The 24,444-nt window shown below is 51.0% G+C and overlaps 1 protein-coding gene across 1 annotated transcript in view; it reads right to left on the reverse strand.

Moving 5' to 3' along the window:
• Positions 1-724: 724 nt before the first annotated feature.
• The window catches only part of GPC1 (glypican 1), a 204,302-nt gene continuing 180,582 nt past the window's right edge, over positions 725-24,444 (reverse strand). The window contains exons 4-9 of the mRNA XM_030227087.2: positions 13,422-13,587; positions 11,331-11,461; positions 7,786-7,905; positions 7,201-7,334; positions 5,895-6,070; positions 725-5,424 (exon numbers count right to left, since the gene is read on the reverse strand). Of these exons, the coding sequence (XP_030082947.1) occupies positions 5,204-5,424; positions 5,895-6,070; positions 7,201-7,334; positions 7,786-7,905; positions 11,331-11,461; positions 13,422-13,587 (948 nt within the window). The 3' untranslated portion in view covers positions 725-5,203. The remainder of the gene's footprint in view (positions 5,425-5,894; positions 6,071-7,200; positions 7,335-7,785; positions 7,906-11,330; positions 11,462-13,421; positions 13,588-24,444) is intronic.

Raw genomic sequence — 24,444 nt, forward strand, 5'->3', positions numbered from 1 at the left:
TTTATTGGCTACCTGTCTGCAGCTGACTTCAGAATGGTCACTCATGCCAGAAAGGTGGGCCCTTCCCACCAGCCCTCCCTGGTGCAGAGCAGGAGGGAGGAACAGGGCAGTTGTCACTGCACACAGAGTAATTTATAAGTTAAACACAAATGCCATCTTCTGGCAGTGAAGCCAGTTGCTGCCTCTGTAAGAAGATGTTGAACTGCAGGGTAAGAGCCTCAGCCCTTGCTAGAGAAGGTGTGATGCCTCAGTCCAGATTTTGCTGGGGTATTCCTGGTCTTGGTGGCACTGCCAGACAGGGTATGGTGCCAATGGCCCCACTGCCTTGCTGAGCTCCCAGAATGTGCTGGGCTGCTCTTGGAGCCCTTGAAGCCTTCCATGCCTAGGGAAGCAGTGATGTGTGGCTGCAGCCGAGGGGGAGCTGGGCTTGTACCACCCCCTACACCTCCTGCAAGCTCTCAGCAGTGAATTTGCAAACATGCAGTGTTCAGTGACATTAGGAACTGCAGAAATGCTTTCAGACACCTTTAGAAAACACCATGCTGTAGGAGGCTGTTATTTCAGATCATGATTAGACATCAAGGAGGCAAAGCAGGCAACTGTTGTGCACAAAACTGCTCCAAGGAGAAGACCTATATTTTTTCACTTGTCTGTATATAAACACATGGATGTGGTGCAAATAGCTGTAGCTGCAGGAGAGGAACCTAAATAAATACCTACTCACTTAAGGGTATCAGTCAGTTTATTAAATGTAGCTGATATTTGCTTCCAGGCAGAAGGATACACTTTTAGTAGTTTTCAGTTACCAAGTCTCTCAGACATTTCATGAGCAGCTTCCAACACATCACCTTGACAGCTGCATTCACCCACCTCTGGAAGTGGTGGAGCTGAAGCACAAACCTTTCTGCTGCACCAGTCCAGTCTCAAGCACAGGCTGGAGATCAAACATCCCCCTTGCTGCTTTGCTTGCTGTGAGCTGTCCAACAGCTGCACTGGTGCAAAGCCATGGTCTGTAATTACCACAACACTTTGTAATGGCCAATACCAAGGGCATTTCTGATTTGTTGCACTGTTATGCCATGACTTTCTGTGCTTGATGAGAAAGAGACAATTTAGGATCCTCACTTTGGTGGCTCAAGCCAGGCTCACCTTGTTCCCACAAACACACATCCACAGAAGCCAGCATCTGCTCCTCTGAATGGTGCAGGAATGCAGGCAAATCCTTACTGCCAACACTGCCATCAGCCCATTACACACCTGTGCCTGAACATGGTTTCATTCCTCGGGGCTCCTGACCTGGCCTTTATCTGTGCCTTAACAAGTGAAAAAGAAAGAAAATGCCAGACTCGGCTTAAATGGAGAAGAAATAATTGCCCTGTAAATACAGATTTGTCTCCAGCCTTTTTATTTATACAAGGATTCAAAGAACATATTTCAACTTTAGATAAACAGTGCAAGAGAGTTACAAGTACCTTGGTAACAGAAAGAAATAGATAACTGTCCAGCTATGCTGATAAGTGAAATAATTCTTACTCCTGCAGATAGAAATGCATCTGTTTAAAGCAAAGGGGGACTTTAGATATTCTGCTATACCTTAGCCCCTACCAAGCCCACCAGAAAACAACAGGCAGCTTGTCATTTGTAAATGAGAAGTAGCTGTGCTCTCAAAGCCTTTTGAAACCCTCACCATTGTTTAAAACATACACATTATGGCACAAAGAGCAGGCTGAAAGACAGAGACACTTGGAAATCCACCATTTATGGTTCTCCCCTTCCCAGGGACGGGGCCTTTGTAAATATTTTTTCCTACACCACTACCCCCTCCATACACCTGTCAAGCATGAGGCCTTTTCACACCAGAACACGATGGATCACCATCTTGGTAGCATGGAAGCAGATATTTCTCCCCAGCCAGCCCAGTTCCTCAGAGATCTCCCCATGCAGCCACCCCAGAGCAGCCAGCAGCCACGGGGAGGTGTCACAGTGTTTTCCAGCAGGCAGCAGCCCAGGAAATGTCATTTATAAGCACTGAAAGGCCCCAGGTTCTGCACCAGCCCAACCACAGGCTCGGGACTTGTCTGGACCTGGGTTGACTTCAGCTTGTTCAGCCACACCAGTGGTTGTTTAGTCAGCAGTAATTTCAGTTTGCTTTAGTTTAGGGTTGATATCCTGGGAGCTTTCAGCCATTTCAGCTCCTGGGGAAGGTGGCACAGCCAAACCACCCCAGGCCACTTAATGGCAGCAGCTGGGGAAACAACTTCAGGGCAAGGGAGAACAGAAAAACTGAGTAACCAGGGACCAAGAAAAAGCAGCAGTGTAGGCTGACATGGGCAGATACAAAAATCAACTGCAGAGGACACAGGGCCACCACCACCACTGATCACTGCTGGGCACAGAGGGGCTGAGCCCCCTGCACTGCCCCCACCTCAGGCTGCTCTCCTGGGCTCACCCTGGCCTGGCTTCTGCAAGGTGGAAGCTGCCACCCTCAGGGGCAGGAGGGATGTGGAAGTGGGAGCTCAACCCCAGCCCAGAGGTGAAGGATTCAGGAAGGGCTTCCCCTGCATAACAGATTTTACTGTTTGAGCTTTTGCCTTATTAATTTGCACTATAGTTTTTTTTTCTTGTAACAGAACCACTAGTTGGGGCTATTAAATTGTTAAAATACTAACTGGATAATCAGTAAATTCCTGGCTTCACATTTAAGATGTGAAAGGGCCAATAAGAAGCTTTTGAGGATAACAGGCAGAGAGCAAAAACCAATCGCACAGAAATGGAAGTGACTTTACAGCCCCCATTCTGCAAAGCAAACCACTGACCTCAGCATCCACGTGTTAAAACCCCAACCCAGCTGTGTTTTGATGAGGATACAATGTTTTAATTTGTCCTCCCTCCCCTCAGCTTTTTTTTTCCCCTTTGGATGGAAAGCTTCCGCAGGATTGGTTGTGGGGATTGTTGGAACTGAAGATTAAATTTGTATTTGCAATTGTGATTTAAAAAGTTAAAAAGAAAAGACAGGAATTCTTTAGAGCAGTAAAAATCATGTGAATTTGCCATATACCTAGGAGTAAATAAATCTAGACAAAACCACTACTTACATTTATCCTCTCCAGGGCTCTGATGGGTGTAGTGGCACTGTCTGTCCTTCAGCCATTGTCCAGCACCCCAGTGTTCATTTCTGACCCCTGACCAGATCAGGTCGGGTGATTTTGCCTTTCAGGAAGGTGAGACCAAGGCAGAAAGGATGCACAGTCAGTGACATTAATCACTGTGGCTTGGAGAGGCTGGTCAAAGCTGGCCTAAAATCTCTGCCTAGTCTGAGGCACCCTCAGTGCCACCACTGTGCCCCAGGGAGGGGAGGAAATGGACTGGCTTTCAGCATTACCTTGCTCATCTCCTCATCTTTCCTTAAATTGCACACTTCAGAAACTGCTAATGTTAAAAATTGGGGTTTTTTTTCCCCAACCCCATAATGTTTGCTCAGCCCAAAGGCACATCTCCTCTGGCAAGACAGAGCAGAAATGCTCAAATGCTGTGCAAAAGCAAGAGACAGCCCAGCTCTGCCCTCCCTCTCACCCCAGTACAAACCTCTCTGAAGCTCAAACCCAACCTGTGTGGGCTCCTGGCCCAAGCAGTCACAGGAACTGTGTTGTACCCAGTGTCTGCTACACCTACGGCTCCAGCCCACTCTTGCTCCTCATCAGGCACAGAAGCCTCTGGAAGCCCCAAACACACAGCCCTAACAAGCACAGACACTCCTACAGCTACATGAGGACATTTATGACTTCACTCACCACCCCCAGTCTCAAAACCTGGCACAGAGCCCACCCCACTGAGCAATTTGGGGTTAGTGCAGCTGCCCACATCACCCAAAGGCTGGTGAGTGGTGGGACGGGGCAGCAAAGGGTGAGCCTGGCCCTCCCCTGAGCCCAAACAGAGCTGCCAGTGGTGTCTGACCTGCTGGCTCAGCCTGTGCCTGCAGGGTTAGGGGAATTGGATGATGGGAAGGAACAGGGAAAGTGGGAATCCATTAAAAACCTACAGTACAACTGAAACAAACACCAAAGGTAAAAAGAAATCCCAAACAAAATGTTTCCTGTTCTCACATTCCCTCCTGGTGGGTGCTGCCTTGAGCCGGTGCTCTGAGTAGGGCCCATGGTGGTCCCCACCAGCCCCTCTCTGCTTGAAGGGGCACAACCAGTCCCAGAGGTCCAGTTAGTAAAATGTCCCTGGTTTCTCTTATTACCAAGATAAAAACTGGATTCCTGTCTATGGCTGGGGCCAGAGAAGGAGGAGGCAGCACAACTGTCTGTCACACAGAGAATCCCACTGTGCATATTTGCATCTCTCTGTTACCTACAATGGTACTGCACTGCAGGTACAAATTGGACCATTGTTACTTGGGTAAAAAATGGCTTTCCAACTAGCATGCAAAGAAAAAGTACCCCAAACCCCAACCCCTAACACTCATTCCCAGTCACTTAGATGTAGGAAACCTACATTTCAAATTGTCCTCAGCTACGAGCTCTAGTCGAGAACCCACTTGTGACCTTCCCAAAGAAAAGCAAGTTCTGCATTTTCGGGTCCAACAGCCACTGCCAAACTCTTTCAGTTCAACCCACCAAACCTGCTCACGCTCCTACGTACACCACTGGAAGTGAAGGGCCATCTCTGCCCAGCTAGGAAGCACAGAGGAAGAGCCCAAAGAGCCCCTGAACGCAGCACGGGGGCCGTGCCGAGGGTCCCGGCGTCTCGGCGGCGGAGCCGGCGCTGCCTGCGGCACTGGCGCCGTGGCTCCGGCCACGCTGGGGAATGGGGCAGGGCAATTGCATATTCCACTGGAGGCAGCAGCACAGCTGCCTTGGAGGGCTTGGCCAAGTTCGCCTGGAGCCCTCTGCAAAGGCTGGTTTCAGCCCCAAGAGCCAGTCTGTGGCAATAACAAAAGTAAAACAATGAGGTATGGAAAGAAGAGCCCAGCATTGGGGAAAGACCTAGAAAGAAGAAAACAGCTCGAGCACTGCCAGAAATAGCAAACAACTGAAACCTTCTGAAAACCTTTTTCTCCTCCATTTTTTTTTCCTTTTTTTTTTTTTTTTTTTTTGCCAAGGTGAATTAAATATGTCCTTTGGTTGGTTGGTTGGTTGGTTGGTGGTTTTGGCAAAGTGAAGCCCTCAGCCGCAGTCTGTTTCCTGGCTGTGCCAGTGAGTTACCGCCACAAGTGCTGTGGGGCGATGACAGCCACCGAGAGGAGGAGGAGGAGGGAGGCAGAAGGCAAAGATCTGCTGCTGGCCCCATTGACGCCGTGTCCAGACTGCTTAGGAATAGCGTGCGTTTCTGGCTGCCTGGTGCTGGGGCTCTTAGAAAGTCTTTTGCCACAGACGTCATCAGGACAGCTGTCCCCGCTCCCGGAGCCGCTCATGTCATCACCTGTGCAGAGACAGACGTGGGGTGAGCACACACTGCTTTGCTTCTGGTGAGCAAGGCCCTCCCCTTGCTGCAACCCCAGGGAGCCCTGGCCACCAGCCCGACCCTGGCCATCCCCTCCTCTCTGCATCCCTCAGCGTGGGATACAAGCTCATACCTGACCTCCTGCTGGCTTTAATCACCTGTTGCTGCAGCAGTGGAAACTCTGGAGCAGACAGGAGCAATGGCCCTGTCAGCAGGACTGGAGACAGCCCTGAAGGTAAGGCACTGGGAACAGCTCAGCCTCCAGCCACCCCACAAATTGTCTGCACTCAAGCAGCCTCTCAGCAGCCCCAAGCCAAAAGCCAGGCTGCCACAGCCCCTTCCTGCCCCCAGGCCCAGCAGCAGCATCTGCAGGGACACCTGTGCAGGCTGCAGGACTGCCTGGCCCCCCTCACCCCCGCCTTGAACCTCTGTGGTTCTGCTGCACTCACTCGTGTCCTGGAAATCCACATCGTTGCCGATGTTGGCGTTGCCCAGGCGGTTTGTCATGATCTTGAGCTGCATGATTTGCTGGCGGATGGTCATGTCTGGCTTGGTGATGTCCACCTCCACCTCTGGGTTGTTAATCTGGTTAGCCAGGCCATCCCCCATCACTTCGGGCAGGTAACTGGGAAGGAAGGCAGAAGGTTTATATGTCTCCTCCCAGCTCAGCTCTCATCCTCCTACAGGCACCAGGGATAATCCAGGCTCTGTGAACCCCAGAGAGGCTGCAGCCAGTGCCACAGACTTCTGGAACAGCCTCTGCAGCTGGTGTTTGCTGGGCAGCCCAGCTCTCTGGATGGCTGAGCCATGCTGCCATGGCCAGCACCCAGCAGAGGGGTCTCAGCTTGCAGGAGGTGGCTGGGTGGCCTTGCAGCACCCCTGTCCCAGCATGGGGAGGGATTTCCTGCAGGAAAGGGAGAGGGCTTGCTCTCAGGCTGGTACCAACGGGCCCACAGTGACACTCCCCTATGGAAAATCTCTATCTCTGTCCATATGGGGGGCTGAGATTTTAATCCCTGCTTGGTTTAATCCTGTGGAGACTCACCCCCTGAGACCCCTGAATGGCCCCAGCCCAGTTTGAGCAGACAGGCTCCCAGGGAAGCTTAATTAGCTGGGAGCTGTCAACCAGGGCTGCACTGCTGCCATCCACAGTGCCCTGGTCCTTCTGGGACGCTGCTCGCAACAATGTGAAACATGGAAAAACTGAAGGTGTTGACTTCAGGCTGGCAAAACCAAGCCCAAGAGGACTGTGGAGAGAAGAGGAGAAAGGTGCATGTCCAGCAGCTGCCAATGTCCCCTCAGCCATCCTTTAACCTTGGCTGGGGTAGGAAGTGTTTCTGCAGCTGTTGGCTGTCACCCAGGTGTCCCCTCTCAGAGGGAGCAGCATTTCAGAGCAGGTATGGATAGAGAGATGTTTATGCAATTCTCTGCAGCACCTCTGGAGCTCAGGTGGTAAATCCAGCCCTGCTGCCTTCTGAGTGCATGTGGAATTGCAGAACTGCTTCCTTAGTAGAAAATTACACAGTTATTTCATGGTGAGTGCATTTCAGTGCTAAACCCTCAACACACAGCAAAGTGACACCAGGCTTGCCAATTCCCAGGTATGAGCATTTCTGGAAATGCAGCATTTCTATGGACAGGCACAGACTGCTCACTCTGAACAAGTAGGGCTGGCTGTGATGAGGTGTAAGTGCCTTTTCAAACCCTTCCTCTCTGCCCAGGGTGGTGCTCCTGGCACTGTGAGCCACTCCATACCTGCCCTTGGTCATCCCATTCCAACATTTGTCATCTGACGCTGAGCTGGCCATTACTTTTTTGCTGCACAGGGTGCTAGGCAGGGTGATCCAGTATGTCTTGAGAGCTGTCAGATTCCCTTTGGCATCTAAAACCTGTAAGCAAAGGGGATGCTCAGGCTCACAAGAGCTCTGGGGTGCCCCAGGGCAGAGGAAAGTACAAGGATTCTGCATGTTTTTTGTTTTACCATCACAAAATCTGTTTTCATGCAAAATAGGACATATCAATGACCAATCATCAACCCAAGTGCCCAAGGCTAAAGGTTACATGCCAAGCACTGCTCCAGTACCACAAGACCAACCAGGAGAAGACCATCAGACTAGGAGCCTCTTCAGGTAAGTTTCCCAAATCCCTGGGAAATTGGTTATCAGCAAATTGGTTATCTATTGGTTATCAGACCCAACCCTGCAGAGGCAGGAAGGCCAGGTGTGCTTGCGTTACAGCAGCACTTGATGATCTGATCTTCTCCAGCCATGCAGCTCTGCAGCCCCCGCGCCGTGTGACCTGGCCCGCAGCACCCGGGAGCAGGAGCAGACACAAACCCACCAGCATCTCCAGGGCCTGGGCAGAGGACTTGGCTTCCAATGTCACCTTCCCCCGTCTCTTCTTGTCCTCACTACTGGAGCCTTTTGTGCTGATTTTGGGATTTCCACAGCCTTGGAATACCTGAAAAACAAACCAAACTCTCTATCCCATGTTTCGATGCTATTCCTTTAATTATTTAACACTCCACAGTTATGGGGTTTTTTCCTTCTTAAGTATATTTATCCTTCCCGTTGCCAAGATTCTCAGAGATTCTGGCTTAGTTTCTAGTGCCAGATGTGTTTTCAGCACATTGTAACTGGTTTTGGTTACCACTATAAAGCAAAATATTCAGCAATAACACATGTTTTTGGATGAGTCACCAATATTGATATTAAATTATTTATAGCAATTTTATCTGTTCTTCTTATGACTGGAAAATAAAATCCTGGGAAGAAAAAGATGGGAGTTGCTCACACTCCTTGCATCAGTGGCGTGGGCTTCAAGACTGCAGAGCATGGGAGCTTCACTTAAGGATAACAGACCAATGTGGGACTATCCCCATGACTCCTGCAATCAACATTCCCACTTGGGAAATCAATGTGCCTCCAACAGGGCACTGCAAGGACAGCAGATGTGCCACAGTCTCTCAAGCTGGATGTTTCAGGGGCAAATGAGGCAGCAGAACTGATTTGTCTGTTCTCTTTAGGTACCTCCTATCATCCCAACTACCTGCCCAGGTGGGCTTTGTAGCCAGAGGGCAGCAGAAGCACTTGGAAGGTCCAAACCTTCATACCTGGCCTCTAGGGTGACATGAAGGGTGTCCTGGAAACTCCTGCTTCTCCCAGCCTCTGCATGAGCAGTGCAGGCAGCTGCAGATCACCAGGGCTGGGCAGCTGAGCCTCACTCCTGGCAGGAGAGCTCAGAGGGCCAAGCTGGACAAAGCACCAGAGGTCAGGAGGGACTTTGCACTGTCAGTCTGAGTCAGGATATGCCAGACTTTACAAAGGAAGCCACCTGATTTGAAATGAGGGCTCCAAGCCTGTTGTGGCTGCCAGGGTGCTGTCAGAAGCTTTGATAAACTCAGCCTGGTGTCCCCTTGAAGCAGAGGAGGCAGGGCCAGGCAGAGCTCTGCTGACACAGCTCGTGCCACCTGCTGAACGCGCTGGCTTGGGCATTCTGACAGCCAAGTGCTGTCCTGGCCAGGAGCCCCTGTCTGTGCCTGAGGGACACTCAGCCTCCAAAGGCCCCTCCTGGGGTCCCCTGTCCTGCTGGCCAGATGGATCTGATGACTGCAGCAGTTCAGCACCAAGCCAGTTTGTTTGTTCATCAGTCTCGTTCGCGCTGTGCAAAAAACCCACCCTGAAAACTGCATGTAGAACATTTTCAACTTGCTTCTACCAAAACAAAACCTTGGTTTCACTGCTGTATCTTGTTGGCCTATTGCTGGCCCCTTCCCAGGAGATAGAAATCTGGGGAGGTGTTCAGGACAAGGGCAGCTCCAGCACAGTGTGGTACCAAGGTGAACCTCTTGCCATTCTAAACACTTCAGGTGAGAAATGCAAACTACTGCTGGAGAAAACAACCCCAGCAGACTGAGGGGCCAACAGTCCCTGAATAATGAGAGCAAACAGGTGTTTGCAACCTCTGACAGCTCCTGCTGCCTGAAATCCAAGAGAGCCACAGGGAGAAAGGGAAGTGTGAGAAAGCAGGGAGTGGGCTCCATGCTGCCCCGAACACAAGGCTTGGTACCACAAGTGCTTCTTTAGAGCTTTACCCAGATCCCAGGACAGCCTGTGGCTGAGGGTGGCACTGGGGCCCAGGGCCACTCCTGGCTCCTCTCAAAGAAGGCATTCTGTGGGGAGGAGTGCATCCTCTGTAGGTGCAGCTGCAGAAGCCAGAGGCTGTGAACTGCCCACCTGTGGTATAACAAAGGGATCAGGACCTTTGGTACCAGCCAGGTGACCAGGCACTGAGAGATGATTCTGCACGATTGGACTGCGAGGATATAAAAGCCCAGGGGTTCTTTTGTTGTCCTCAGAGGCACCAGCTTAAACTTTTTTTGTCTTACTGTGCTGTGAATAAGTTGCTTTATGGAAGAGGTCTGAGACTGCCATGGGAAACCTGGGATGGAACCAGTGAGGAGAGCTGGTCTGGCTGTGTGAGTGGGGTGTGCAGGAGTCAAGCAGGGACCTGGGGGTTGTGACCTGCCACTCCCAGGGGCTGCAGTGACAGCATGATGGTGGGAGAGTGGCTGCCAGAGAGCCTCCTGTCTGCTCAGACTGGGAGGTTACCTTAAAAGCAGTGCCCTTGGCCTGGATCATGGCCTTGGCTCTGAGATGGCCAGGACTGGCCTGGGACAGCCCTGAACTCAGCTGACACCAAAATCCTTCATCTGATGGCTTTGCCATGCTCAAAAACAGAGCTCAGAGCTTGGCAGCTCCTGCCCTCTGCCAGCTGTGCCACCAGGAGAGTGCTCCATTCACCTGGTCACAGGTCATACTGAGAGCTCATCACTCATGTTTGGTTGCTCCAATCAAACACCAGCTAGACTGCTTAGCCCCTTTCATTTCACCAGATTTACTGTATTCCCCTTGCAAACACCTTTCTTTGCAGATGTTTTCCCACACCATGGATTTGCTTTTATGTGGAAAGCCTCAGTCTCACCTAATGAGGGAAGAAAGAAAATTGCCTTTCATGTCAGAAAAGAAACCTAACCCAGTACTTGGATGCACTCAGCTGTTAGTGCTTTGATGTGTGCCAGTGAATTCCTGTTGGCCAAGCAACACTTCTGGCCCTTCCCTTATCCAAAACCCAGTTAGGACCTGTCCCACTTCTTTCATCTGCATCTCTGCCTTGACTGTAGGATAGCTGCAGGATCTGGGGAGTGTCTGGGCAAAAGGCAGGAGCCCTGGAGGGCTGCTTTTGTTCCCAAAGCTTCTCTTACCTGCAGCTACAGAGATGACTGTGGTTAAGTGGATAAATATACTGAAAATAGAAGACCAGCAGAAGAGACCTTCATGATACATACTTCTTGGGAGACAGGTGAGCCTCAGGAGAGCCTGGTTTGTACTCTCCAGATGGACTGCCAGATTGCAGCTCGGTCCCACAGCACAACCTGATAGCCCAGTGTTTCTACTAGAAAAGGTTCCCTCGAGGCAGGTTAAAGCAGCTGCCTCCCGTCACTGGGGACTGTGCACTTTGTGTAAATGCCTCAGCTCAGCCAAAACACCTCAAAACTTCAGCACAGAGGGCTCTGACAGAAAATGGCACATGCACCCCCTATCACTCTGTATGCAGTCCCACCTCCTGTGCCTGTACCCAAAGGAGGCTGGCTGGATGTGGCAGGGAGCAGTATTTGGAAACACCTGCAAAGGTGGAGAAAACAACTCTGCCTGTGTCAGATGGGTGGTAGGAAACCAAGGTGATTTATCATTAAAAGAGTGGCCATTTGCTCTCTTTCACTCATCACCTCTTTCAGTTCAGCTGAAGAGTGAGCAGAAAAGAGCACCTGGTCCTGGCAGTGGCACATGATGTGTCCTCAGGCAGTCCCAGGCACACTCTCCTACCTTGCTTGTGATGGAGTCTTTGTTTTCCTGCAGGTTAGAGATGGCTTCAGCAATCCTCATGTGGATGGTGCCTATCACAGTGTCCACGTTGTAGGGCCCGTCGATGCGATCGGCCACCCCCATCAGGGAATCTGCAGAGCAAGGCAGGCACAGCTCTCAGTATCTCTCTGGGCAAAGCAAGGCAAAGAACAGCTCATGCTGGGTGGGAGAAGCTGCTGGGCCCTTGGCAGGTCTCCTTGCTGGGAGACACCTCTCCATTTTCACCACTGCCCAGGTGCACACTTGTTTTCCCTACTTTATGAAGGTAAAGCCACTCTCTGTGGCAAAGGAACCTCCTGCAAATGCTAAATACACTTTGGGTAGAGTGCTCACCTAAAGTAACCAGCATTTCCCTGGGAGATACAGAAAGGAAAACCAGAAAACTGCTACAGAATTATTAAGAAACAGCAATACTTGGCCCCCACCCTCCTAACTCAGTGAATGTCTTCAGCAAAGCACTGCAGCCAGGAGAAAGTGGGAGAACTGGGGTCAGTAAGGTGCCAGAGACAGTGGATGTGGAAATAGTTTCTGTGGCAGTGAAAGAGGGAGAAAAGCAGTAATTCTTCTCACCTTCACCTCTGGAAGGACAACAGCCAGGGAGATATCAGGCTATACAGGTACACAAGCAGACACACACAGGACAGGGAGTGACGGCCTCAACTCTCTCTCTTGTCTTGGAAAGCTCTGATATCCAAGCACTCCCACCTGCCCTGGAGGCTCCTGCTTGGATGGCTGCTTTGGGACTGTGCTTGGCTTACAAAGAATTACCAATCTCTGCCTAAACCCAGAAACAATTCTCAACACTCCAGCTTGGTCTCAAGGAAGGACAGCCTATATGCTCTCAATATAAGGGATCAAATTTTGGTAACTTTTTGTATTTTGGTAAATAAATCTCCTGTAACACTGAAGGGCTCACAGTTTAATTTTGCTGCCACTCAGGGGTCATGGTGTCATCTTTGAGATTGTGTTATTTCAGACAAATAGTGCCTTGCAGAGGCACTAATCTTGAGATACAGACATTTAAATCAAAGGCTGCACCCCAAAATAGTGATAAATTATATCTGAACCACTTACTATAAAAATCTCCCTTAATTTGACCTGCCCTAATTTGTCAAACTGAAAGAATAACTCTGTTTTTAGTGTAACAAAATCATCTCTGGCTACACAGAAGGGCCTGGAGAAGGGTGAAGGAAGGACACCATCTGGGAACTGCTGCCTTTGACTCCATGATTTGCTCCCATCCTTGATCAGTTTGTGACCTCTGACACTGAAATGTAAAACTGCAATTTGAAAGAAGCTCCAATTTCCTCTTAGCTGTCACGCCTTGACAGTGTCTCTTGGGAAGAGGAAGCCAGAATAAATGCAAAATGCACATGGAACTGCTTCCCTGTCAATCAAGGAAAGCTGTATAGTGGTGTTTCAGGAGAGGCTGTCATCCTGCCAGGAGAGTGACAGGAGCAGTTGGCTGGCTCTGGTCAGAAAGGCCAAAGGGCCACCATACCCCTGGGGAAGGGACAATTCCTCCCCTCCTTTTGCAGCAGGCTTCCAGTTGCTCCCACAGAGCATTTCCAGTCAGCTCTGGCACAGCTGGCCTGGGCACCTCTCCAGGCAGTGCCTGCTCTGCTTCCCCATCCGTGCTGCAGAGTCCCTCGAGAGGCAGGTGACACTCCTTGACTTTGCTGGGGTTTTTGTTCTCAATGCCAACCCTGAGCCAGCCTGGGGGCTGCAGCTGGGGCTGAGCTGGCAGCTTTGCTGCCAAGGCAAGGGAAAACAAGGCCAAGCCCAAGGCCATGTCCTCTGGCACTGCCCTTTGTGAGCCCAGACAAACAGCAAGGCTCCCTGAGGTCTCAGATCACTCCAGCTGTGCAGGGACAGTGGGACATAGAGCGAGGAGATTGCTGGGTGACGCTGTGTGGGCACAAGGAGGCCTGAGAGCTTCAGCAGTGCAACCAACTTCCCTGAGCCTCCCACCGTCCTCTCTGCTCGCCAAACCCAGCCCCAGGGAGCTCAGGGGTGATGAGGGGCAGCTGCAGCAGGGAAAGGCCATCTCACCCATCAGGTACTTCCACTCGGTGCTGAGGTCGGCCTGGTTGGCCAGGCAGCCCTTGACGACGTTCAGGCAGTAGTTGTTGCAGGGCCTCACGCTGGCCATGCCGCGGCAGTGCGGGCAGTACATCAGCTTCATGATGGCACGGGTGCACTCCTGGCTGAGGGACACCTGCGGGGACAGGAGAGGCACAGACTGCTCAGGGGCTTGGGGGTGAACTCCTCCCTCCCCTGGGCTGAAGGAGGTGGCTGTGGTCAGAGAGGCAGCACAGCCCTGGGGATGTGGACCAGGAGAAGCCATTTCCCTTCTCCCCGCCCCTCCTCCCCGCTGAGGGACAGGACCTCGGGGCAGCTGCAGGGCCTCAGGCTGGGTCTGAGCCCAGGCCGTGGGGAAAAACTTGAGAGCACCAACCCCCCTCAGCCAGGCCTGGTGGGCACAAGGACATCTCAGGCTGTCCACCAGCTCTGACCTGCACCCTGGCATGGTGCATGTGTGCCATCAGTGCTACCACCAGGCCCCTTCTGCAAGGGTCTCTGCCACTGTCTGCAGACACAGGTGTCCCACACACCTCCAGCTTCCTGGGGGATGCACAGTGAGGCCTCGGACACAGAACCTTCCCAGCTGGCATCTTTGGAAAGCAGAATAGTCCTGGGGGAAGGCCTGCACAATTCCAAAATGTTGGGCAATTGAGAGCACTCGACACTGGGAAGTGACTGCTCTCTGTGAGCACTTCAGGGACTGCAGGCAGACCTGGGCCAAGCCACGCTGTGCCAGCAGCTCACAGGCCCTGCGCATGCAGCTGGCTCTTTGCAGGACTCTGGAGGTGGCTTTGCCACCTTAAATTAAAGCACCCTGGTCCTGCAAGCACAGAGCCAGCAGAGAGCAGGGCCACAGCCTCAGCAGCACAGCAGTGTTCCCCCAGCCCATCAGCCACAGCCCAGTGTCCCCAGCTGCCATAGGCAAGGGCTGGCAGTGCACTGAGGGGTGGATAACAGTCTGGCAGGCCCTGCAGGGCTGCTGGCACGGCTCCACCTTTCCTTGTCTTGTTCTTTTCTCTTTTGTGGTCATTTTCTGTCTTTGCTCAGATCCATTTGCAATTCCCCTGTAAATCTTTTAAAATCATTTACAAAAGAGAAAATGAATGTCTGTATGAAGTCTCCCTTGGTTCCACATACTTGACACTCACAAGGAGCCCAGAGGGAAGAAAAGTGACAGAAGGGGCAAATCTTGAAAGGAGAAATCCCTGGGCCTCCAGCTGCAGCTGCAATGCTGAGAACTCTCTTTACTACTTGTGAAAAATACTTTGAATGTGGCCTTCAGGGGGAATCCAGATTCAGTTCTGAGGTACCCTTGGGAGAGTGTGAACATGCTGAGCCCAGTACCAGAGGTTGTATCAGAGAAAATCCCTAAGCTAGCCCCTCCTCAAACTGCCTGTGTGGTAGCTCCTCACTTCCAGTAAACCTTGGAAAACAGATGCTGGATGGTGCTGAGGCTTCACTGGGCAGGAATGCATTAAAATAACCTAGTGAGAACCTTCTTCAGGATGAGGACAGGAATTTTTAAGTTTCAGAGAGAGAACCCAAGCAGAGCCTGCTTCCCTGGCCTGGCAGCCCAAAAGGGACTGAGGATAAACCTGCGGCTAGTGGGGCTGAGCCTGGCAGGAACCCCCCACACCCCAAAGCTTCCCTCGGCTTCCTGGGCCAGCTCTGGGTCCCTGTCCTGGACAGCTCCTGCAGGCAGAGCCAGCTGCCATGTGCCTGTGCCACCAGGAGATGGAGGCTCTGTCCTGCTGCATCACACACACACTGCACCTTCAGCACAGGAGGAACAGTGCAACCACCGCTGCCTCAGCAGTGCAACAAAGCACAGGGACAGGCAAACAAAGGAGGAGCTTATTTTTCACCTCAGGGTTTCAATAACCATGGCTGAATAGTGGCTGAAAAGACACCAGGTAAGAGCACAGTGCATGCCAGCACAGGCTGTAGCTCCAGACCTGAAACAAGAGCACTCACACAAAAATCAGGGATGCAGATGGGAAAGGGGCTGTGACTCCCCTTCCCCAGGCAGAGCAATCACCAACATGACACAGTGACACTCACAACCCAATCCTGTACCCTGCCCAGGCCATCAGCTCCTGAACACAACCTGGCCCCTGTGCTGTCAAGGCACAGACCATCCCTGCTCATCCAGCTGTGGCCACGGGGCACTGTCACCTCCCACTGCACAAACTGGCACCTGGGGCACAGCTAAGTCCTGAAATGTGGGGCTTCCCACAGCACTGAGGGCAGCCAGAGCATCACTTGCCTTTCCCACACACATCCCTGGTTGCCCTGCTCAGACTTTTGGAGCAGAGGGAGCTGAAATGTTCTGGAAAACAGGAACACAGCTTTGCCTGCAGGAAGCACCCCTGAGCTGGTGTGGGCCAGCTCCCCCAAGCTGAGAGGACAGCCACCAGCAAGGACACAAAGCTACTGATACCCTGCCAGAGCCCATGGCAGGCACTGGAAGAGGCAAGAGAGAGATTTTGGCTTTGAAAAGTATCTCCAAGGCCCTGTGCTACAGAGAGCTGCCTTCTGTCCTCCTCCCCCATGCCACTGCCACCAGTCACACTGCCCATCACCAGCCACAGTGCCACCAGCCACAGTGCCACCAGCCACACCCCTCTCCATGCCCCTGCAGCTCCTCTGGGATGCTGTCACCTGCCTTGGGGCAGTGGCTGTAGCCAATAGCGGTGCTTGAGGCTCAGTTTCAACTCCTGAGAGCATGGCGGGGGAAGAAAAAAGTACTTGAGCACCTCAGTTTCTGGATGCCAGAGGGTGCACTGGCAGTCTGTCACTCTCACAAGGTGGCTTTGTCTCCTGGAGGACAGTGCAGTGTCCCACTGTCCCAGGAGTGGGAGCTGGCCCCACAGCCTCCTCTGAAGATGAGTGGGTGGCCATCCATCACCAGCATTGCTCTGTTGAATCTGGCAGGTGTCGCGTGTTCAGCCTAATCTCTTGGCAGAAGGGATAAATATTAATTTTTTCAGGTGCAAGACACCAGGCTCCACTCTCTTTCCCCAGAGAATGACTCCAGCCTGTCCTGTTGGCAGCAACAGTCCTTTGGCACAGGCTGCAGAGGCCAACTGAGAAAAAGAAGGATAAGGGAGCAGGAAGAGGAACCACACCGAATATTTTCTCTGTGTTTTGCTTGGCCAGAGCTCAGTTTCTCACTGTTCCACCCAGCCCATGGACTACTGCTCCACACAGGGCAGTGGAGAGGGAGGGCTTGGGGCTACCAGAACCCCTCCCAGCCCTGATCCTGCACCTTCTCTTTGGGGCACTTGCAGCATATTAAGGAACAGAGTCCTTCAAACATCATCAGGGGTGCTCATGGATTAGTTTGCTGATGTGAGCCTCCAGGTTTTTTTCACCAATTCTGTATCCACATAGGGGAATCCTAGCCCCAGTTCAGAGGGGCTGAACTTCCCTCCAGGATATGGATCCAACAACACAAGCAGGGGGCACTGCAGCTGTCCTGCCTCCCTTGGGCACAGCCAGCTCCAGCACTGCAGTGGGGAGAAGAGCTCCTGGGGCTGGAGCTGTGGGGACACACACCCCTTCCCTCCCTGGCAGCTCCTCCCAGATGAACTCCCCCAGTGGCAGTGAAGCAGTTTCTCCAGGCTGGAAAAGGCAAGACCAACCTCCACTTGCACACTGAGACATCTTCACCTCCCAGTGCTTCTGCTCTCACCCCTCAGCCTTCCCAGGAAGCTGAAACACTGAGTTACCCCCTGCCCAAGTGGGTGCCAGCCAAGACCTGCAGGGGGTCCCTCCAGCTTCCCAGCACAGACCTGCAACAACTCATGGATCCATGAGCAGCATCCATTCACCACAGATGGTCTGAGGGCAGGAGCATGAAAAGTCCTGCAGATGGAGTGAAACCTGATCACACTGCTCCAGCTTTAACTGATGTGGCACAGCATGAAGGAGTACATGACAATAACTGATTTCTCTAAGTGCCATCAACCTGGCCCAGCCTGTGGCTGGTTCTCCTTTAAGGAGGCTTTAGTGGAACCTATAGTCTTTTCTTAGCTCAGTGACCTAGAAACTGCATTAAGATGTCAAGAGAACATGCACAATACGGTGCAGAAGCCATTTCCCAAGAATCTGAAGAAAAGATCATTATTATTGAGAGATATGGCTTGGAGCCAGGGCACTCATTCAGTTGTCAGAGGTATAAATAAAAATGCAAAATAAAGCTAAGCTCAGCTTAAAAATACATTGATTGTACGTCACTGCTCAGCTAAAATCCACATACTCTATTCTGATCACAGTGACATCCACAGATACAGTCCTTTGAAGTGTAAGCCCAGTGATGAAGTGATAAGGAAAAAGTGTTATCTTCTAAGATACACCCAAAATAGGGGAGAAATCTTACTGAGCAATACATTATTTTAATTAAAACTACTTTACAGCTGGGGATCCAGTAGTAGCAATGAGTAATGCAAGGGGAACAGGTGGCTGCCTCATAAAAGGCCCAGTTCCACCACAAGCACTGCAGGTGCAGCTCTGTGCTTTTCCATGGCCACTTCCCAAAGCTTCATCTGCCTGTGTTTTGGTGGAGCCACCCAGCCAGATGTGAACTGCTGCAGGCAAAGACCTTTGCAGGCTCTCCTGCCTCCTGCCCTGGTGCTGGAGCTCATTACAGGTTCTGTGAGCTGGGATTTGCTGTGTGACTCCCTGGCATAGTGTCTGCTCAGCAACCAGCACAGAACAGGCACATGGTGAGATAATTTGACAGAAAATTGAGAACACATAATTCTCTATTCAGAGTGGCATTGGTTTCCTTAATTTTTCCTCCTCCTGAGCAAGGTTTAAATCAATTACAGTGAAATTAATGACTTTTACAAGCCATTTGCTGAGAGGATGGGCTGGGGGATTAGGCACTAACTGGGTTCCTTGCCACCCCCCAGCCAATTTAGAAAACATTCAGTGTGAAAGGCTTTTAACAAAGAAAAAAACAAAAGGCTTCTGCCATGTAGTTTATTAACGTGGTTTCCAAGCAGAGAATCACAGAAACACAGGAGGCTTGAGGATAACAAGAAGTCACCAACTCTCTCCCTCTGCACTTCAGGAGAGCAAAGTTACCCTTCACAGCACCTAAACACAAACTTTAGAACAATTATAAACTTTCTGAAGCACAAACACAGGGAGGACAAAGTACTTGCAGACGGGCAAGCACTCAGCTCCAGTGCATGAGACAGCCCTGCAACGAGGGCCCAGAGACTCCTGACTGCTGCCAGCTCTGGCCATGGCCAGCCCTTTAGAGCCCACAGGACACACAGCAGCACTCTGGCCAAAATGGGCTACATTTCTCTAGAACAGAGAATAAACCTTCCCATCCTTCCTCTCTGCCTGTGAAGAACAAATCAAACTTGTCATTTGCATGTTCAGCCCCAGTTACCCATGTCTGCACAGCTGCAGATGCTCAGAGGTAACAAGAGCAGATCTTCTAGAACCATGCAACACTTCTCCCTCAGCTCCACCATGATATGTTCTGAAGCTCCTACCCAGGTCATGTGGTGATTTTCCAAAGAGAACCCACTGATCTGCAGAGCTGCTTTTACAGTGTAAGGTGCAAAGAGGGGTGCAATTCCTCCTGACCTCAGACCTTGCTCAGCCTGCAACACTGGCAGGGATTTCACTCTTTTGAACTGGGACCTTGTTTGAGAGGTCTCACAGAAGAACAGAGGGGCAAGGAGGAGAGACATTTTCTGTTATTACCCTAATGCCTAGTGCTTCAAAAATATCCAAAGCCTCCAAAAATACCCTGAGCTGTATCAGGGCATGAAAGTGCCATGGAAGTGATGATCTGACTCACACACAGCTAAAAGCTGCTATACCCTCCTCATCACAAAAAACATTTCTTTATACAAGTCAATTATTTCCTGAAAAGGAGTCTGAAGGACCAAAGTGTGGGATATGTAGAGAGGAGGGCCTCAGGGAACTGCAGCTGAAGAGATATTAGTGCTGGGAGCAGCTCTGTCACGTCCTGCAGTTACAGGGTCAAGCAATGATCCTTCCTTCCCATCCCAGCTTCCTGAGAGCTGGAGAAAAGTGGAGCTGCAGGAAGCCACAGGTATCTGGACAATCTTTCCATCAGTGGCAGCACCAAGCTCCAACCAGAGCAGCACAGAGTGTTTGGAAACACTCTCAAGCACAGAGCCTGGCTTCCAGGCATGGGACTGACCCGAGGGCCTGTGGCAGGGCTCCTCTGTGCCCAGCAGTGCCAGCTCCTCTGGCACCCAGAGCCTGCAGCCAAGCTGCAGATGCTGCTTTTGAAGTACTGGCTTCAAACAAAGGAAAGAAAAGATAAAAAAAAAAAAAAAAAAAAAAAAAAAAAAAAAGGAGAAGAAGAAAAGAATTATCCGACCCCAAATCCTTTCTCCTTTTGAAGCCTGGCTTAAAAGCAAATGAGAACCTGCAGCCTAGTTGCAATGTGACTGGACTCCTCAGCCTTCAGGGGCCTTTAAGTACATCTGAAAGGCATTTAACACCAATAAAATAAGTTGAGCTCTTGCTGGTATTTTTTCCTCCCCCCCTTCTGCCCTTGCACATTCCCCCCAGGCTGCTGTGAGCCATCTGTGCCTTGCTCCCCAGGGGAAGCAGGGTTAGGTAGAGTGGAGAGATTTGGGGATGGAGAGCCAGGTCAGCCTGGGTGAAAACTGCAGGCTGCTGGAAGTGCTGTCACACCCCCCAGACTGTCAGAGGGACAAGGGCAGGGTAGCTGATGGAGGGATGGGGCTGAGCTGGTCCTTAACACTGCTGGTGGATGTTCTCTGGGCTCTAGACCCTCTAAAAATCTTGCCCAAGGCAGTGTGAGGGTGGCCTGCAGGGAGCTCTCTGTGCTGTGGAGTTGGTGTTTCCCACACTGTCCATGTCCCTGTCACGTGGCTGCTCTCCCATTCCCTGCCTGGCTCTCATCTCTGAGGTGCAGGGCAGACCCAAGGTGGGCACTGGGACCTGTGGTTTTGGTTTGCTGTGGGGTTGGTTGGGGTGAAACAAAACAGCTCCAGATGTGTCAGATATGTGTCAAAATGTGCCTGCACTGACTCTCACGTCTCTTTCCTCAGATAGAAGGCTTTGCTATCTGAATGGCCATTCTAACCTCCACAAGCAGCAGTTAAACCCTGTGACATCAGGCAATTTAGGTTTCCAAGGCAAGGGATGCTCTGGAGCCAGCAGACAGCAGGCAGGTCTCAGAGGCAGGCACAGGTGCTGGGCAGCTGGAGGCAGGAACACCTAGAGCTGGAGACCTCCCCAGGGCTGGGGCTGAACCAGCCACATGGGCTGAGCCATTCCTGGCACTCTCACTCATGGGAATTATAAAGGCAGGAGAGGGAAGTTCTGCCAGCTGTGAAAAAACCTTTCTGTGGCAGTGTCTAAGGGAAAGCAGGTCAGCTCTTCAAGCCACAGATCAGGCTGTGTGTGCTGGGAAATGCAGGCAGGTATTCAAAGCCACTCCAATTACCCCAGATCCCTTGGCTGGAATCCTACAGTTGGGATAAAGTTGTAAGTGTGAAGAACAGCAGCTACAAAAACAGGTTAAGCAGAGGAGCTGATCCTGCTGGGCCAGCAGTGAGGAGTGCTCCTGAGCTTCCTGTGGGATTCCCAGCAGCCCAGGAATGGGCTCAGAAAACCAGCCTTGCTCTCTTTTAGAGCAAACCAGCACTCAGAGGAGAGGTTTGTGTTTCACAGGGGAGCTGGCCAGCTCTGTGATCAGAGCTGTCTGCTATGTGGCCATTTCACACTGGGAAACATTTCACTTTTACAGTTTCCCCCTGGAGGGACCCTCAAATATTATGATCAAAACCCAGAAGGGCTGTGATGCTCTTGGCACCTCCATGTGTGCACTGGAAATCTGCTCCATTCACTGGGCAGTCAGTGCCCAGTTTCTCTGGTGACAGGAGTAGGAGCTGCAGGTGTGCCCAGCCCTTGGCTGGTGCAGGGGAGCTGCTGTGGGGAGCACACCCTGCTCTCTCCACCACATGGTCAGCAGCTGCCTTGTGCATGTTTATGCCAGCCCTGATGTAATTAGCACCTTGATGTGTGTTAAATGAACCAAGCTTTCCCATTTTTCAGAGTGAAACTCTAAAAGAAACAGCTGCGGGGCTGACAGAAATATGATTCTTTCAAAGTCTAATGAATTGTATAATCACTTCAGTCATTATTTTGCATCTTCCTTCCATAAATGCACAGCCACGAGTCCTTGGAGCACGGTGAGGTTTGAGCCTCACCAAGCCCATCATTCAAGATCCATCAAGTTCCCAGTCCTGTCAGGGATGAGGGGCGAGCAGGGCACAGGCACAGTGTGCTGGGTCTGGTGGCACAGAGGGACACAGAAAATGCCAGAAAAGTTCAGAACCCCTCCTGCTGTCACCCTTCTGTGTTCAGTGCTCACTGCAGGAAGGATGTGGAGGATGGGAGCTGATGCCAAATCTGTGCCCTTCATACTCCAGCACACCAGAGCTGCTGTTGGGCCTGAGGCCAGATAGACTGCCTGGGTCCAGCCCTGCCAGCCCAGCAGCCAAATGGCCATTCTGCAGACTCAGGAAAAAAAAAAAAATTAAATATGATGGCTAGGGTAATCAAGGCAAACTGGGGCAGCAAAACAGGGAGGAGCATTGTTCCCATCTCCCTCCAGGTAGGGGTGAGGGCACTTGGAGAGGGCACTGACAATGGCTCCAGAGGCAGCACCCACAGCTAATTGGGAGGATCTATGTCTTTAGATTCCTGTCTGGTACCTAAGTGCCTTCAGATATTCAAATGAGAGAGATCCACGCAGACAGACAGACAGACAGACAGACTGCTGACATGTCCTCTCCCTCCAGAGGAAAATACTGCAAGCCAACACCTGCCTGTTCCACACACTCCCTGCTCTGTTCATTTAACACAGGTATTTCCACCTGGTACAATTTTCAATCCTTTGAAAACTAGATTCAATTGACTTTTAACCACCAGGTAAATATGGGAGACATCTATCTACTTTCCTGCATTATTTCTATTCTATTCAGAACACCTATGGGTTTTTATCCCTGAAGGGTTGTGATTGAAACATAATAAGGGATAGAAATACTGAAAAATAATATGTGAAATACATAAGGATGTATTCAAGACTGCATGCTTCTCATCCAGCTTGATTTGAATCTATCCAAACAAATTCCAATGTTATTACAAAATTCCCTCCCCAGCAGTGCTGGAAAGGAGCAGCGGTGTGTGTGGGGCTGCTGTACTAAGGTGTTTAAAGCAAGAAGGCAGCTGGTGGCAGGGTGATGATCCAGAGAGCACAGCCAGCTCAGGGAAAGGGATATTAAAGCTCCTGGGTTTGCAGGGGGAATTGGAATGACTGGAACTTAGATCTAAAATGGTTTCAGCCACGCAATCGCACATGCAAACTGCCAGGGACAGTTGACTGGGCAAGAAAACACGAGGCACTTCAGCAGAGAGGACACTTTCCTTGGGAATGAAGGGCAGGTCCCAGCACCCTTCAGGGTCGTGGGCAGGGCTGGGCAGCTGTGCCAGAGGCTACAGGGGCAAAAGGCAGCCAGCAGAGGAGCTGCTGCAGGACCAGTCCTTGAAGGTCAATAGCTTATTTCAGCCTGGAGCCTCAGCTGGTTCACAGGAAGGGGTGTCTGCAGCACTGCAGGGTTCCCACCTGGGCCTTCATTCCTCCTTGCCCTCCTGCTGAGCACAGCGAGTCCTGCAAAGGCTCCCTGGGGCTTTTTGCACCCTGCGGATTGCTGCTGAGCCTGTAGCACCACAGACCTCCAGCATAGGCACTGACCAGCTCATTTTTGGAAAGCCTCACCAGTGGTTTGCAACAACAGGAAGGAAAACCAAGGAAAAGCCCAGGCTGCTGCTGCTGCAGCAGCTGCTCTTGGTACCTGGCTGTGGTGAGTTGCAGCCCTGCACCCTCCCATGTCCCCTCCTGCTGCTGACACCAGCACCTGGGGGACCTGCTGCTCCCTGCTGCCATGTGGAAACTCTGTAGGACACAAACCCACACATCTCTGCCATGCAAACCTGCACAGCTCTGTGGCATTCACATATTCTTTGAACAGAGAGAGACATAATTCTCTCTCCCAGGATTTTCCTGGGAAGCTGAAAGTCTGTGAGAAAGCTCAGACAAAGAAGGAAAACAATTCTTATCTTTACTTGCTCTGTTGTTTGGCACATGTGGAATGTGTTATGGAGATTGTTTACCAAAAGGGTTTTCTTAATTGGACTCTGGTGATGGGGTTTTGATTGATTGACCAATTAGGTCAAGCTGTGTCGTGACTGTCTGTAAGGGTCACAGGTTTTTCTTTAGGATAGTAAAAGTCTAGTATGTAGTATAATATAGTACAGCTTAATAAGGCATTTGTTCAGCCTTCTGAAATCATGGAGTCAGAGCACATTATTCCCCACTCAGGGAGCTCGTTGCCACAATACAGCTCCAAAGCCAGAGCTGGGTAACAGCCAGGGACAAGGAAATAAATGTGGGGATATGAGGGGTATTGCCACTCAACACTGCTGTGGAACAACACCCTCATAACATCTACTTACAAACACTGACACTGTCTTCTCAGGATCAAGAGGAAGCCAATTTAGATAAATGATGAATACTTTAAAAGAAGTGAGATCCTTTAAATGAAGTAACATGTTATTTATGGTTGTGTGTACTTGATGCTGATGCTGTTAAAAAAGATCAGCCACTGAAAGGATGGAGATGGCCTACCAAGCACATGGGACCAGAGTTCACTGCTCTTGAGATGCTTTAGCACAGTCGTTTCATAGATGGGAGAAGAAAATTTTCTGTTTGTTTAATTCAGTAAGATCAATTTTTTGTCTGCTTCACCAGAAAAGCAACTGAAAGCTGAAAGACAGAAGTCAAATATGTCCTTTCAAGCTGTGGAAAAAAGTGGGTATAAAAAATGGCTGCAATCTTAAAGGACATGAGGACCATACTGTCTTTGTTATGTTATTGACTTGTTGGAAATGCAAAACA

This window comes from Serinus canaria, chromosome 9, assembly GCF_022539315.1.
Source record: "Serinus canaria isolate serCan28SL12 chromosome 9, serCan2020, whole genome shotgun sequence".
Taxonomy (NCBI): Eukaryota; Metazoa; Chordata; class Aves; order Passeriformes; family Fringillidae; genus Serinus; species Serinus canaria.